The sequence below is a fragment of the Pelodiscus sinensis genome, chromosome 4 (genome assembly GCF_052426305.1).
Source record: "Pelodiscus sinensis isolate ZL-2025 chromosome 4, ASM5242630v1, whole genome shotgun sequence".
NCBI lineage: Eukaryota > Metazoa > Chordata > Testudines > Trionychidae > Pelodiscus > Pelodiscus sinensis.
Genome location: NC_143055.1, coordinates 93,875,794 through 93,888,797, shown reverse-complemented (window position 1 = coordinate 93,888,797; position 13,004 = coordinate 93,875,794). Strand labels below are relative to the sequence as shown.

The following is a 13,004-nucleotide window of genomic DNA, read 5'->3' as shown; positions in this document are numbered from 1 at the left end:
GTTTATTCTCATATTTTGAGCATTCTGAGAAGGGACTGAAATAAATAGCCAGGAAGGACAGAGAATGATGGGAAAACATTAGGAATAATTAAGAAAAATTATGGTGTATAGAGTAAACCATGAACCAAGGAAAGACATCCTTTGTAAATCATTCCCATCAAAAGTCTAGAAAAAAATTCAACAATCACTGTTACTGGCTTGGTGCCATTACTGCAGCTGATTGAACTGTCATTCTAGGAGGTCCAGGTTTTGAAATAGGCTTTAAGATACTTGAGGCATTATTGATTGATAGAACAGACAGTTGTCAGGAAGAAGAGTAACTGCCTATCATTACTATACGGTACTTGCCAATGGGTGAGCCACAGAATGAAATCGGTTGTATCAGTTTATAAAAAGAAGCTTCACCTCTGCTGAGACCCATTTCAGTTAGAGATGTGATGATGCAGCACAAATCAGGGCTATTCAGGTTAAATGTAAAGAGCCAAAGTGCAGTCAAAACCTGAGAATTTTCTGATCACTGTGCAAAAAAACCCACCCTCTTTTCTGACAAGAATGTTGTTGTTTTTTCTTTGGTTAATTTTATATAGTAGATATTTCTAAAATGAAATTTAAAGGGAGACTGTGGAGCTACTAGATGGGAAAATTCATTTCTCTCTTTTTGTTATAAAGCTCGCAAAGTGAGAGTATTATCTGAAATTTGCTTTCCAGAGAAATGCTTAGGTACTACCTCTTACGTATGACAATAAGCTAATGCAAACATCACAGCATTACGTTTGCTAAAGACCCAAAACACTTTTAGTAAGCAATGTTCAGTTTCACAAGTTTAAACAGTTGCTAGTCACAAAAGTAGTTTAAAAAAAAGAGTATTTAAAACATTTATTGGCAATTTTCTATTATATACATGAACTTTAAGGCATAACAGGGTATTTCATTGTAAAAACTTTTGGCTAGTATTTTTTTATCACCACCTGCATGGTTAAGGCAAATGGACAGTCCCAAAATTTAAATAATACCTAAATATGGTGATGTGATCTGTTATCATTCTCAACCTATTTAGAATTTCTGTTGCAAGAGATACTAATAAATGCTAAAATTTTATAATGATTTTTAGAAACATAGGATTAGAAACAAGCCCCTAAATCATTAAATCCAGTCCTCTGCTATTACAGGCAATCCAGGCACATATCATATTTTTAATCTCTATCTTAAAGCTAGTTAGGAATAAATAGAAAGGGCAAACAAGCTGTGGACGAGAGATCAGAAGCTCGTTCCTCTGATGGTTCCTTCTTATCGCAGCTCAATAGCATTTCTTAAAATAATCTGAGGCCGCTTTTGTCATTGTGCAATTCAATGGAAATTGAAAAAGTTCTGCAAGGTGGTCTAGTACCACTGTGGATAGCATACAAAAAACAAACACCACATTTACAATGTTTCCCATTTGTCATATCCAAAAGCGACATCTTATAATTTTCTTTTATAGTCCAAAGATAGTGATTCTTGGATGTGAAATGCAATGATTATGATGGTCTTTTGAGTTTGTTTAGAAGCACTTATTTTTTAAAATTAGACCGAGTCAACATTTCTTTTCACGTGCCATCATACCATAGTAGCAGTACAATAGCATTTTGATTATCAAGATTCAGCAATTAAGAATTCCAGTCCACAGGCTGGGGATGAGTGCCATTATGCAAAGGTCATCTGAAAAGAGTTTTCTGTGCAAGCAGAAGCCTCATCCACTCTGTACTGCTTGAAACTAAGGAATTAAATACAGAAAACATAAATTAGTTTTACCTGGGGCATAGAGCCTTTTTTGCTTTGAGACTTGCACTACTAGCCCACAGCTAATGTTACTGCTAATGAGAGTACCTACTTGAATAGAGCATATGTTGATTAACAATACCGGATTTGCCTTACTGCTACCTGAGTTAGGGCATGTGTAAGGCCCCTGTCTGGCCCCGCTATGTGTGGTCACCAGTCTGCAATACTGGACCCAAACTTGAAATCTTGCTTGCTTCCAAACACACCAGGTCTGGACAGTATATCTAGATCTGGCCTTTCAAACACACTCCCACAAATTTCCTGTTTGACTGCACTTGAGATGGTAGGAAACCATAGTCCAGCTGCCCAAACCTCCAGGAGCCTTCCAAATTTCCCCTGTAGCTTATGCATGCTCTCATGCTCTTTCCACAGCTCCACCTTTATGGACATGCTAGATCTTTCATGTCCAATATCATAGAACCATAGAACTGGAAGACACCTCAGAAGGTCATCAAGTCCAGCCCCCTGCTCTAGGCAGGACCAATCCCAATATGCTCACCACTAGCCACATGTGGCTATTTGGCCAGTTGAGTGTGGCTAGTTCACTGGAGCGGCTACTGCTTCAGAACTGGATGGACTCCACAGTGCTAGATTATACTTTAATTCTTCTAGCACTGCATGACAGATCTAGGAAGGAACACAAAGACTATACAGAAGAACTGCTTAACCACTCCCACACATTATTGTGAAACAGTACAAGAATTATAAAGAGCTATGCAAAACAACAGACCCTTGTATGCTCTCCTCTATGAGTCTGTACTAGCCCTATCCTTGTATCAGGTGGGTAAGTCTTTCCTTGCCCTCTTCCCTTTGATACTGTCTGCTTTCTGGCAATGTTTGGTTTGTCTCCTCTGGCTGGCTGGAAAGCCCTCATTGGGTAATTGAAGCCCCAGTCCTCTGGATATAAACCGGGAGAACCAGCTTCCATTGCCTTAGTCTCTAGATTTAGTAATTCCATGGTTCTCTGAGAGCAGAGGCACCTTTGCTGTTTTTCCATTCAGGGTCAGACACCTAGGCACAAATCCCATTTCAACAAGATGATGATACAATACAACTTGATGGTAACAGTGTCTTTCACACTATACTATCAAAGCAATAGTCAAAATTGAGGCTTGAAACATGATTTTCATAAAATGAGACTAGACACACAGATAAAACACCAAAATTGTTACATCATGTTACTTCAAAAGCACCAGAATTCATATTTGTGTAATGAACCATCCTTTATTTTTAAACTATATTTTTCTAGTGCCACTGATCCACTGAACACAGTGCAGGTTTTGCCATTGATTGCGATAGGGCAAAGATGTCACCCAGGTTTTCACTGCATACAAGATGTTATGCAAATTGTATTGGAGTGCACTTCAGGCCAATTCGAGTCCAACCCAAATGGAAATTGTGGTGTAGCTCAGCATATGGCATTTTAAGGGTTATATTAATATTTCTATAGCAAGTGATGAGGCAAGAGGCTCTTCCTTAATTTTTCTACTTCAATCGCTTTTTAATCCTTTTTTCCACTTCAGTGAAGAAGTCATTATCAAGACCTAGTTTCTAATTATATTACTGATCCTATTTCCTTATAGATGTGCTGTGGTTTTAAAACAAAAATAAATGGAAGAGATTTGAAATTATAAGGTTTAATACAATTATCAGGGGCAAAACACATTGATTTCTAAGTGTAAACATTCTTTGCTGTGGGACCTAGAAAAGTGATAGTTTAGATTGAACAGCTAGATAGTCTCATCTCTTATGCTTCCTCTTATTTTCCTAGTGATCATTATGTAATAGAGGTCAAGCTTCCAGCAAAGATGTTTGAGCTGCTGCCACAAGAGATCAAAGAAGGAAAGCAGCTGCGTGTGTACCCAGTCCTCTTTAATGTTGGAATCAATGAACAGCAAACACTTGCAGAGAGGTAAGGCAGCACCTTTAGAGAGATACATGTTTCAATTTCTGCTTCTGATGTTTGTGATAGTCCAGATGGTCTTTCACAGGATTACATGGAATCTTGCTTATTACTTGCCCTGTGCCAGCTCAGATTCTTCTGGTACATATTAGAAATATAAATCAGATTAAGGGAGATAATTCGATGGTATGAACTAAAACAAACAGTGCAAAAAGTCAGGAAAAGATATATGATAAAATATTCATCTATTTCCTACAGTTAAAACCTGATTTGTCCTTGAATATACACACTTATCTCTAGTTCACACTGACAGAAGTGATGTAGTCTCAAAGAGCAGATTTTCGCTCTTTTAAACATCTCTTGGAAAATCCTAAAACCACTTAATTTGTTATCACAGCATGTGAAGTTGAAATGTTGAGCAGGTAACAGGCACTGAGGGATACATACTTTCCTCGTGCTTAAAAAAATGGATAATATGGGGCACATGAGTAGAGAGAATAGGTAATAAATTGGTTATGTCCCAGTTGCAGGAATGGTGATGTTATATTATCCTAAACTTTCAATATATAAATATGGCAGCCTACAGCCTCTATATATCAAGCTATTCAGAATATAGTGCAGTTCCTATTAAAGATTCATCGAACTATTTACCTGCTTCCTAGGTGAAGAACGGCTCTCGGTAATGTTAAATAATATACATGACGACAAGGAAGCGCCTCCAGAGTTACATGTTGCTAATATTTTTGGTGCACTGTACAGTTAGAGAAAACACATTCTTATTTATTATTTGTATTATTGTGTATAGAACTCTAGTCGTGGAACAGAGCCCCAGTGTGCTGTACCAACACAAAACAAGAGATGGACTATACTCCAAAGAGTTTACAGTCCAGGGTTATGACTGAACTTGGAGCTGAAGGTGTGTTTCAGCTCTAGGAGACATATCCATGCTAGCATTGATTGAGATACCATGCTAAAAATAAAGTACTTCAGCAGCAGAAAAGGTTAGCTTCTCCAAGCCCAGCTGAGACAACAGCTTCTGCTCAAGTGGTAATTGAGACTTCCAGCTCTTTGTGAATACATAATCTAAGTTTAAGAAAAGAGATGGATGGATGGACACAGTAGTACAAGGATACAGGGCCTAATCTTTGTTGTAGGCATCGATGCATAGAAGAATTGTAGGGATTAGATGAAGAATAAGGAAGTAGCATTGTAGATGTTTTGGGGGGCAGCATGAGAGAGAGCTTGTTTTAGAAGGGACTTGCTTTAGAAGTTTGAACAAGTTGGTGATAGAGGCTGGCATGGACCAATCAGAAGCAGGAATTGACATCTCAGTAGTGAACTGGAGATAAGTAAGGTGGGACTAGGGTGTGAAAAGCCTTAAATCTGAAGATGAGTAGCTTATATTTGATGCAGTAAAGAAAGGGAAACCAGTGGAGAGAAGCAAAGAAAGATATCATCAAAATGACAGGCTCAGAAAATTATATTTGCAGCAGCATTGGGAATAAATATGAGCAGGGCAAGATTGTATTTGACAAGGCCAGAGACAAAAGGTATTGCAAACTGTGAGATGAGAGCATAGAAGAGAGTTTTAGCTATGTAGATGGATAGGAAGGACTGGGATCTTAGAGATGTTAAGCAGAAAGAATGAGCAAGATTTAGATATAGCCTGGATGTGAGAATTTAGAGGGAGAGCTGAGTTGAAGATGATGCCTAAGTGACAGGGAATATGGTGCTGTTGTCCATAGTAATCAAAGTACTGCTCTTTTTCACACACACACACACACACACACACACACACACACACACACACACACACACACACACACACACACACACACACAAATTCATGTCTGGCAAGCAGATCAAATTGGATTAATCTATGGAGAAATAACTATGCTGCCATTTTAGGTATAAACATAAAACTTTAAGTTAATAATAATATCCCACTTCACTGGACTCCCCTGATTTTTAAAGATTCTCATTTGTACTAGAGATTTGAAATTAAGACTGGGAACACTTAATGTGTTTTGTAGTATTAAGATTATCTAAAAGAATTGGAGAGAGATGATAATATGAAACAATAACAATAAAATCATCTTTTATTAATGTTCTAATAAATGTTATTTCAGTAGAACAGAAGATCTCCAGTGTCAGTGAGCCTCAGCTAGAAATATATTCAATTTAAGAGTAACTCTGACACACTAGGGAAGTGATAGGCAAGCTGCAACAGAAGAGCAGATATAGTTAATGTTTATTTGGATTGCATTGTAAGAAGTCATGCATATGACATACAGAAATCATGACAGGGTCTTAAAGTACAGCATTACAATCTAGGAATTGTTTACATAGATCTTTAACCCTCTCTGTATCACACAACTTAAGAATTTAGATCCAAATTCTGCATGCACATTTACACAACTTCCATAGTACAGTTCAGCTGGGACAGATGTGGACAGTGCAAAGATGCAGAGGAAGGGTGGTGGCATGGTATTTTATCAAAAACAATGTAGCCAGGCTAGCCAAACGACCCATGAAAGATTATCCACTTTCTCTATTGCAACACTTACATATTGTGGTAATGGGCACAGTGGTGGCTTAAGCTACTGCAGCCATTGCATACAATAGTGGCTGTGGAACTATTGTTTGATGTTTTTTCCTTATCTGGGTGGTGACCTCAGGCTATCTGAACCGAAAGCTAGGGTAACTAGTCTGTTTGCTAGGAAATAAATCAGTGGGGGTAGAGAACCACTGGCTGAGAAATGATTGGTACACAGCAGAGTTTTTTCCTCTCCAAAAATCCTTTGCTTTTATTGAATACAAAGAACACATCAAAATTAGCAATAATCTGTTTACCCAAAATATAAGTCTGAAGTGGTGTTGAGTGACAGCAGCAGGTTTCTGCTGCCCAGCCTTCCTCTTAGTTGCTGTGAATCGTGGAATCCTAGAGCATTAGGATTGGGAGAGACTTCAGGAGCTCATTTACTTCAGCTCCCTGCTCGAAGCAGGACCAACATCAAATAAATCATCCCTGCCAGGGCATTGTCAAGATGGACTTCAAAATCTGCTAAGGATCAAGGTTTATGCCCGTGTTTTGCTCCTAGAAAATTCAAACTTTTCCAAAGTACGCACTCTAGCTAAGCTTCTTATAAGTAATTGAAAACAAAGCATCACTCCGAATAAGTAGTTATATAGGCTGACCATTTCTGTAGCAAAAGTAGGAATGTAAGCGACTAATCGACTAGTCAACTATCTGATAAGGAAAAGCTTATTGAATAATCGACTAGTCGCTTCCTCCCCACCCCCCGCTGCCTCTATCAGAAAGAGGCAGCGGGGGGGAGGGAGAGGATAAGGTGCTGGGGGGAGTTAGCTTAAAAGCCATTCCCCCCGGCTCCAGTTCCATGGAAGGGGGCAGGGGTGCAGCGGTGGCATTCCACCTTTGAAATGTACAAGAGTCCCTGCTGGGGCTCTGGTTGATATCAAAGTGGAAGTGCCGCATGGAGCTCAAGGCCAATGTGGGACTCAGAATCCTCCTCTGGCCCCAGTGTTTCAATCTTTGAAATGCACAAGAGCCCCCTGCTTTGGGTCTCTTGTACATTTCAAATTGGAAGTGCCACATGGAGCCTGGGACCAGCAGGGGACTCTAAGTCCCTCCTCTGGCCCCAGGCTAAATGCAGTGTTTTAGTCTTTGAAAGGAACAAATGTACATTTCAGAGCAGAAGCACCCTTATCAACTAATTGAATAGTCAATGGAAATTCCAACGACTATTTGATTAGTTGATTAATCTAATTTTAACATCCATAAGCAAAAAATAGAACTCATAATTTCTGCTTATCAGTAAAGCAATACTACCAAGAAACATATGGAGACAGGCACTCAGACTAATATCACATATCCTTATTGGTAACACTGTGGCTGTGCAGATTGGGTTTTTTTGTCTGCCTAAGGTAGGCCAAATTCTTTCTCCTTAGATGGTGTCCTCACTTCCAACCTATGGTGAACTGTGCATTATGTCAAGTTTGTGTCTCATAAAAGGATCTAGGTTGAACCTTGCTGGTCCAGCACCCTTGGGACCTGCCTGGCCCCAGACTAGGGGAGATGGCTCCACTTTTCCTCCTTGGCTGCCCCACTGCTGCCTGGAGCTCTGCCCATGGTGAATCAGGGTCTCTACTCTCTTCCCCCCGCTCTCCTGCCACCAGGGAGTCTGCTTTAGCCCTGCAGTTCTGCTGCCACCCAGGGGGCACTCTGTATTCCCCCCAGCAGCTTCCACTGCCCCCTGAGGTTCCATGTTCCACCCTGTGGCCCTGCTGCCACCAGGGGCTCCGTGCTCCAATGGGCAGTTCTGCTGCCAGCCAAGGCTCCACTCCCTTGACCCCCAAGTTTGGCAATGCTCCTAGCCTTATGGGGTCATCCTGATGATTCTGGACCAGGGATGGTGCCAGACCAAGGAAATCAGGATTACAGAGATTCAACCTGTTCTACAGTTATCATAGTAAAGCACCTTCCATAGATTATCACCATACAGTAAAGACCTTCTGATTTTCCTCTCTTATTCCTAGTGAATCGCTGGATTTTTTTCCCTTCCTTTTCTTCCACTTCTTCACCTCTCATGTGCCCCTCTCTCTCTCTCTCTTTCTCTCTCTCTTCTCCATATCCTTCTTCCAGCTCTTTTTGCCCTTCCTTTGTTCTTCTGTTGTCTTTTCCTTTTTGCTTCGGATTTTATGGAAAAGCTAGACTTGGAGATGTTACATGTCTCTCTGGAGGCAGTGACCTCAGAAACTATTCTCAGCTCTCCAAAAAGAGAGTTCTATAGTTTTGAACCTCCTGCAAGAACACACTATTTTCACTGTCAGCAATTCACTCTAGAGGTGTGAAGAGTAGCATCTGTGAATCCTAACTGTCATGGAAAATCATAGTCTTAGAAAGAATTCTCTTCAATGCATCTATACTACTGCCTGTTATTGACACACTGAGATGGATCCACTGGCAGTTGATTTAGCAGATCTCATGAAGAGGTGCCAAATGGACCACAGATTGACATTCCTTACTCTTCTCATCCGTGTTAGAGTAACAGGGTTGTCAGTAAAGCAATGTGAGAGTTTCTCCCATTGCCCCCTTGAGGTATAAACCCTGTAGTAACTCAACTTAAGATATGTTGACTCCAGCTACATTACTCAGCTGAAGTTTCGTATTTTGTCAGCTTTCTGCTGTTGTGTAGTTGTAGCCTTAAGCAGCTTAGGCCAATGCCATGAGAGCCTTAGATATGAGAACAGACATCCTGAAGTTGACTGGGTGTCCTGTGAGGAGTCAGACTATTGAACTTTTGGGTGAAAAAATAGGCAATAGCATAGTGGAACAACTGAAGCCTTTTTCAAGTGTGTCTTTTAGCTTCACTTAAATGCAGCCACCGTTATCTAGACTGAAGGCCACAAAGTTGTGAGTCACAGTTCTAGGCCACTATCTAACAGCAAAGGACATCATTTAGCTAGCTGATGATGCAAGAAAGAATGCCTGAAATCTTAGTCCAGCTGATGAGGAACAAAGAGAGGAGTCCATAAGGATCCAAGGATATGAACCTTGATTATTTGCTGCAGACAGTAAGTAGATTGTGCAGCAAGAGTGGTGGTGAAGTGTTCAAAATATTTTCCTGCTGACATTACCTTTTTCTTGTCTGAGTTGTTTTCAGCTGCTGAGTTCAGCTAGACATTGGTATAGTTGAGCAAAAGCATTATTTGCATCACAAGTAAATGGGATGTAAAAGCTGGTGATGTTTGTAGAAAGGCAGATTGGCATTTACTTCCACAGCAACTCCTTGCATTTACTCTGCCTGTCTACAGGAAAGTTGGATTTGGAACTTAATAGTCATGAGATGCAAGTAAGCAGGGTTTTTTGTCTATTAGTTTGTTCATTTGTTTGAAAGATGTTTAGGAGTGGTTTAAACTAGTGTTTTTAATGGTGTCATATATTTTAGATTTGTGTTGTATCTGTTTTAAACAAATATTAGGAAAAAACAGTTCTATTTGCATAAGGAAGCCATAGCGAAGACTTAGTTAAGTATGTGTGTTGCATCTTGGTTTCAGGTAAGTCAGTAGAGTGGGGATGTATTTGTTTATAGAATTTATTTTTTTTTATTTCCAACATTGCTCTGTGCTTTTCTTTTTCTTAAGGTTTGGAGACACCACGTTGCAAGAAAGGGTTAACCAGGAAAATTTTGAACTTCTTAAAGAATATTACAAGTTGTTTAGTGAAAAAATGCCTCCTGATTGTAAGTATAAAATTAATAATACAACATTCAAATGGATTTTAACACAAGTTATAGGTGATAGACCACAGCAAATTGTAATGCTGAAACTTTAAAAGTGTTATTGTGCAGTTGCTTTATGTTTAAATGTCAATCTTGCAACGTATTCCAAGTAGGTGAACCCCATGGCTGTATGGTATACCACTGGGGACCAGCTGCATAGCACAAGTTGCAGGATCCCAGGCCAAAGCAGAATGGTGAAACAGTAGCAATGTAGTAAATTACTGTATCATGTTTTGTATATTTTATTAATATAAGTAGAGGTAACTACTAGGGATGTAAGTGACTAGTGGACTAGTTGACTATCCGGTAAGCATAATCAGAGTCCCTCAACTAGTCACTTCCTCTCCCCCCTTTGCTGCCTCCATTAGAAGCAATGGGAGGGAATGGGACCTAGCTTAAAAGCCAGTCCCCCCCCCAAGCACAGTCTCCGCAGAGGGCAGAGGAGGCAGGGGCACTAGCCGGGAATCAGCTGATTCTCAGCTTGCACCCAGTCGAGACACTGCCTGCTGGCTCTTAATACATTTTAAAATCAGAAGTGCAGCAGGTGAGGGGAAAGGGAGAAACCAGTACAAGCCACGACAGCTGATTCCCAGCTCACGCCAGGTCTCCCCTGCTGCACACCAGCTTTTTAAATGCAGCAGAGAGAAGGGGGTTAAGAAGTGGGTTGTACCCATGAAAGCTCATGAGATACCATCTACATTTTTTGTTAGTCTCCAAGGTGCTGCAAGACTATTTGTTTTGTTTTTTTTAATTTTTACTAGAATTAGTGGCATTCGGGTTAGTCTTTTTTTCACCTTGACAGCTAATCAGATTTTTTCTTTTGCTGCTCCTCTCTAACTTTGATGTTTGCAATTGCCATCTCTTTAATCTGCAAATGAATAATTTTAAGTACTATGCAAGACAGCCTTTCTTGTCTGAAGTTGCCAGAATTGTTGCATTAGCTAGAGAGTAGACTCTTGCTAATGAATTTACTCTCTATTTGCCTGCAGCAATAATCTAAATAGGTGACAGGCTGAGAAACTCAGCTTTTCAAATGGCTGCATGAAATGACTTTATCTCTGACACCGTAACTCCTTATTTTTATAAAGAGATAGAAAATCTTCATTTTTTCACTGTGTTCTTGTCTTACACTTACAACTCACTGTTAGATTAATGTTTTAGAATGTTTTTCCTTCCACAGTTTGTAAAATCTTTCTATTTTTCATCATACATTACTTATTAAAGATTGGATCTCTTACAGTATTATTCTGGGTTGCTCTGTTATGTGCATTAATGTGCAGTGTGCATCTCAAAGCCACCATTACTTACTCCTCTCTTCCATGCATATGGTATCACTGACAACAACCTTTTCTCCTTTACCCATATCAACAATCCTCCCTCCTCCCCCCAAATCTGCCTCTACTCTGTACACTTTTTATAAAATCCAGAATTGGCCTTCTACTATCTCTTGTGGCTTGAAAAAAGACCTGAACTGGATGGCCCATTATAAAATCCCTTTTTCTTTGATTCAACACCCATCTGACATCAAAAGCTATGTATGGGGAACTTCCAGCCCACTCAGTTAGCCTCATTAGCACAGGCATTACAATTGACAGGTACTTCCCCCCCCCTCTTTTTTTTTTTTTTTTTACTGTCATGCGTTTATTCTGATGATAAAATGTAACTGTTCTCCCACGTGTCTTCCTCCTTTCACCTCATTTTTACTGTTGCTGCTGTCTTCTCAGTGTCCTTGATCTTATTGCAGTCATTGACAACCATCTTTCTGGACCACCTCTGTGTAAGAATGTTTCCCTTCAAGAACTGGGCTTATCTTGCCTCACTGCACATTTTTCATCACATCACATTTCTCTTACTGCAGCTTCTCTATTTCTGATAGAGATGTGCAATTCTTGGTCTTTCTTTACATTCTTTCCTCTGTTTATTTTCTCTCCATCTTTTAATTGCATATACCAAATGCTGATACTCAGCTAGAGAGGAGAAAGAGATACAGACACCATTCAACAGCTTTTAATAACTCATCTCCATCTACCCTTTCTCTGCTCTCTTGACATGAGATTTCTCTACACAGGGAAGTTTAATGTGCACTAAGGTAGAATGTGGATTTACAGCGCATTATCTACACTGCAATTACTCCCTGTATGAACATTCTTACTGCACAGCTGGGGCACATCTACACAGCAAGGCAAAAGCCCTATTAAGATATCCAACTTCAGCTGTATCAGTTGCATAACTGAAGTCAAAATAGCTTAATTCGGCTTTTGGTGCTGTCTACACTGCAAGAAGTCGAAAGAAGAACACTCTTCCTTCAATTTCCCTTATTCCTTGTAAAATGAGGGTTACAGGAGTCAGAGTAAAAAGTCCTCCAGATCAACATTATTTTAAAATAATGACTTGCTGTGTAGACATGCATTTTGGTATTTCAAAATAATGTTAGTTATTCTTAAAGAACACTGCTGTGTAGACATACATTTGGAGAGCTTTAAGTACATTTTAAGGTGTAAGTGTTCAGCTACATTCCAGGACTTCTGCTGCTCTGTGAGTTACAGCACAGCAAACTGGTACACTGTAGATTCATATCCTGGATTACTGAGATGCAGCTCGCTGTGAAGATAAGCCCCAAGTAAAGTTTCAGCTTCGTTTCAACTGTCTTCAGTTAAATGTCTTACAGACAGAAATTCCTTTCTTGACTAATGGTGCTTACCAAGCAGAACCACCTCTTGCCTACTGACCATTATCAATTCTTCCACATCCTGATCTGCCCATCGGCACCTCTGCAAAATTGCTCAACTATACCACTGATTTAAGTCCCAGTTTGTTATACCACTAATTCCCCTCTTGTCTTTACTGTTGGATTTCCCAGTGGCCTCCTCAAATCCTAGCTCTTCAGGCTCCACCATTTTAAACATGCTGTACAAAGAGCCTCATTGCACTGACATTACATGACCAGCCCTGCTCTCTGAAGAGAGAGCAGTGTTGTGATA

The 13,004-nt window shown here is 39.9% G+C and overlaps 1 protein-coding gene across 5 annotated transcripts in view; it reads left to right on the top strand.

The window, feature by feature from the left end:
* INPP4B (inositol polyphosphate-4-phosphatase type II B) overlaps positions 1 to 13,004 on the top strand; it is a 476,735-nt gene that overhangs the window by 415,984 nt on the left and 47,747 nt on the right. For all 5 annotated transcript variants that reach the window (XM_075929898.2, XM_089777992.1, XM_089777993.1 and 2 more), the window contains 2 exons: positions 3,590 to 3,730; positions 9,887 to 9,984. In XM_075929898.2, coding sequence (XP_075786013.2) covers positions 3,590 to 3,730; positions 9,887 to 9,984 — 239 coding nt within the window. The remainder of the gene's footprint in view (positions 1 to 3,589; positions 3,731 to 9,886; positions 9,985 to 13,004) is intronic.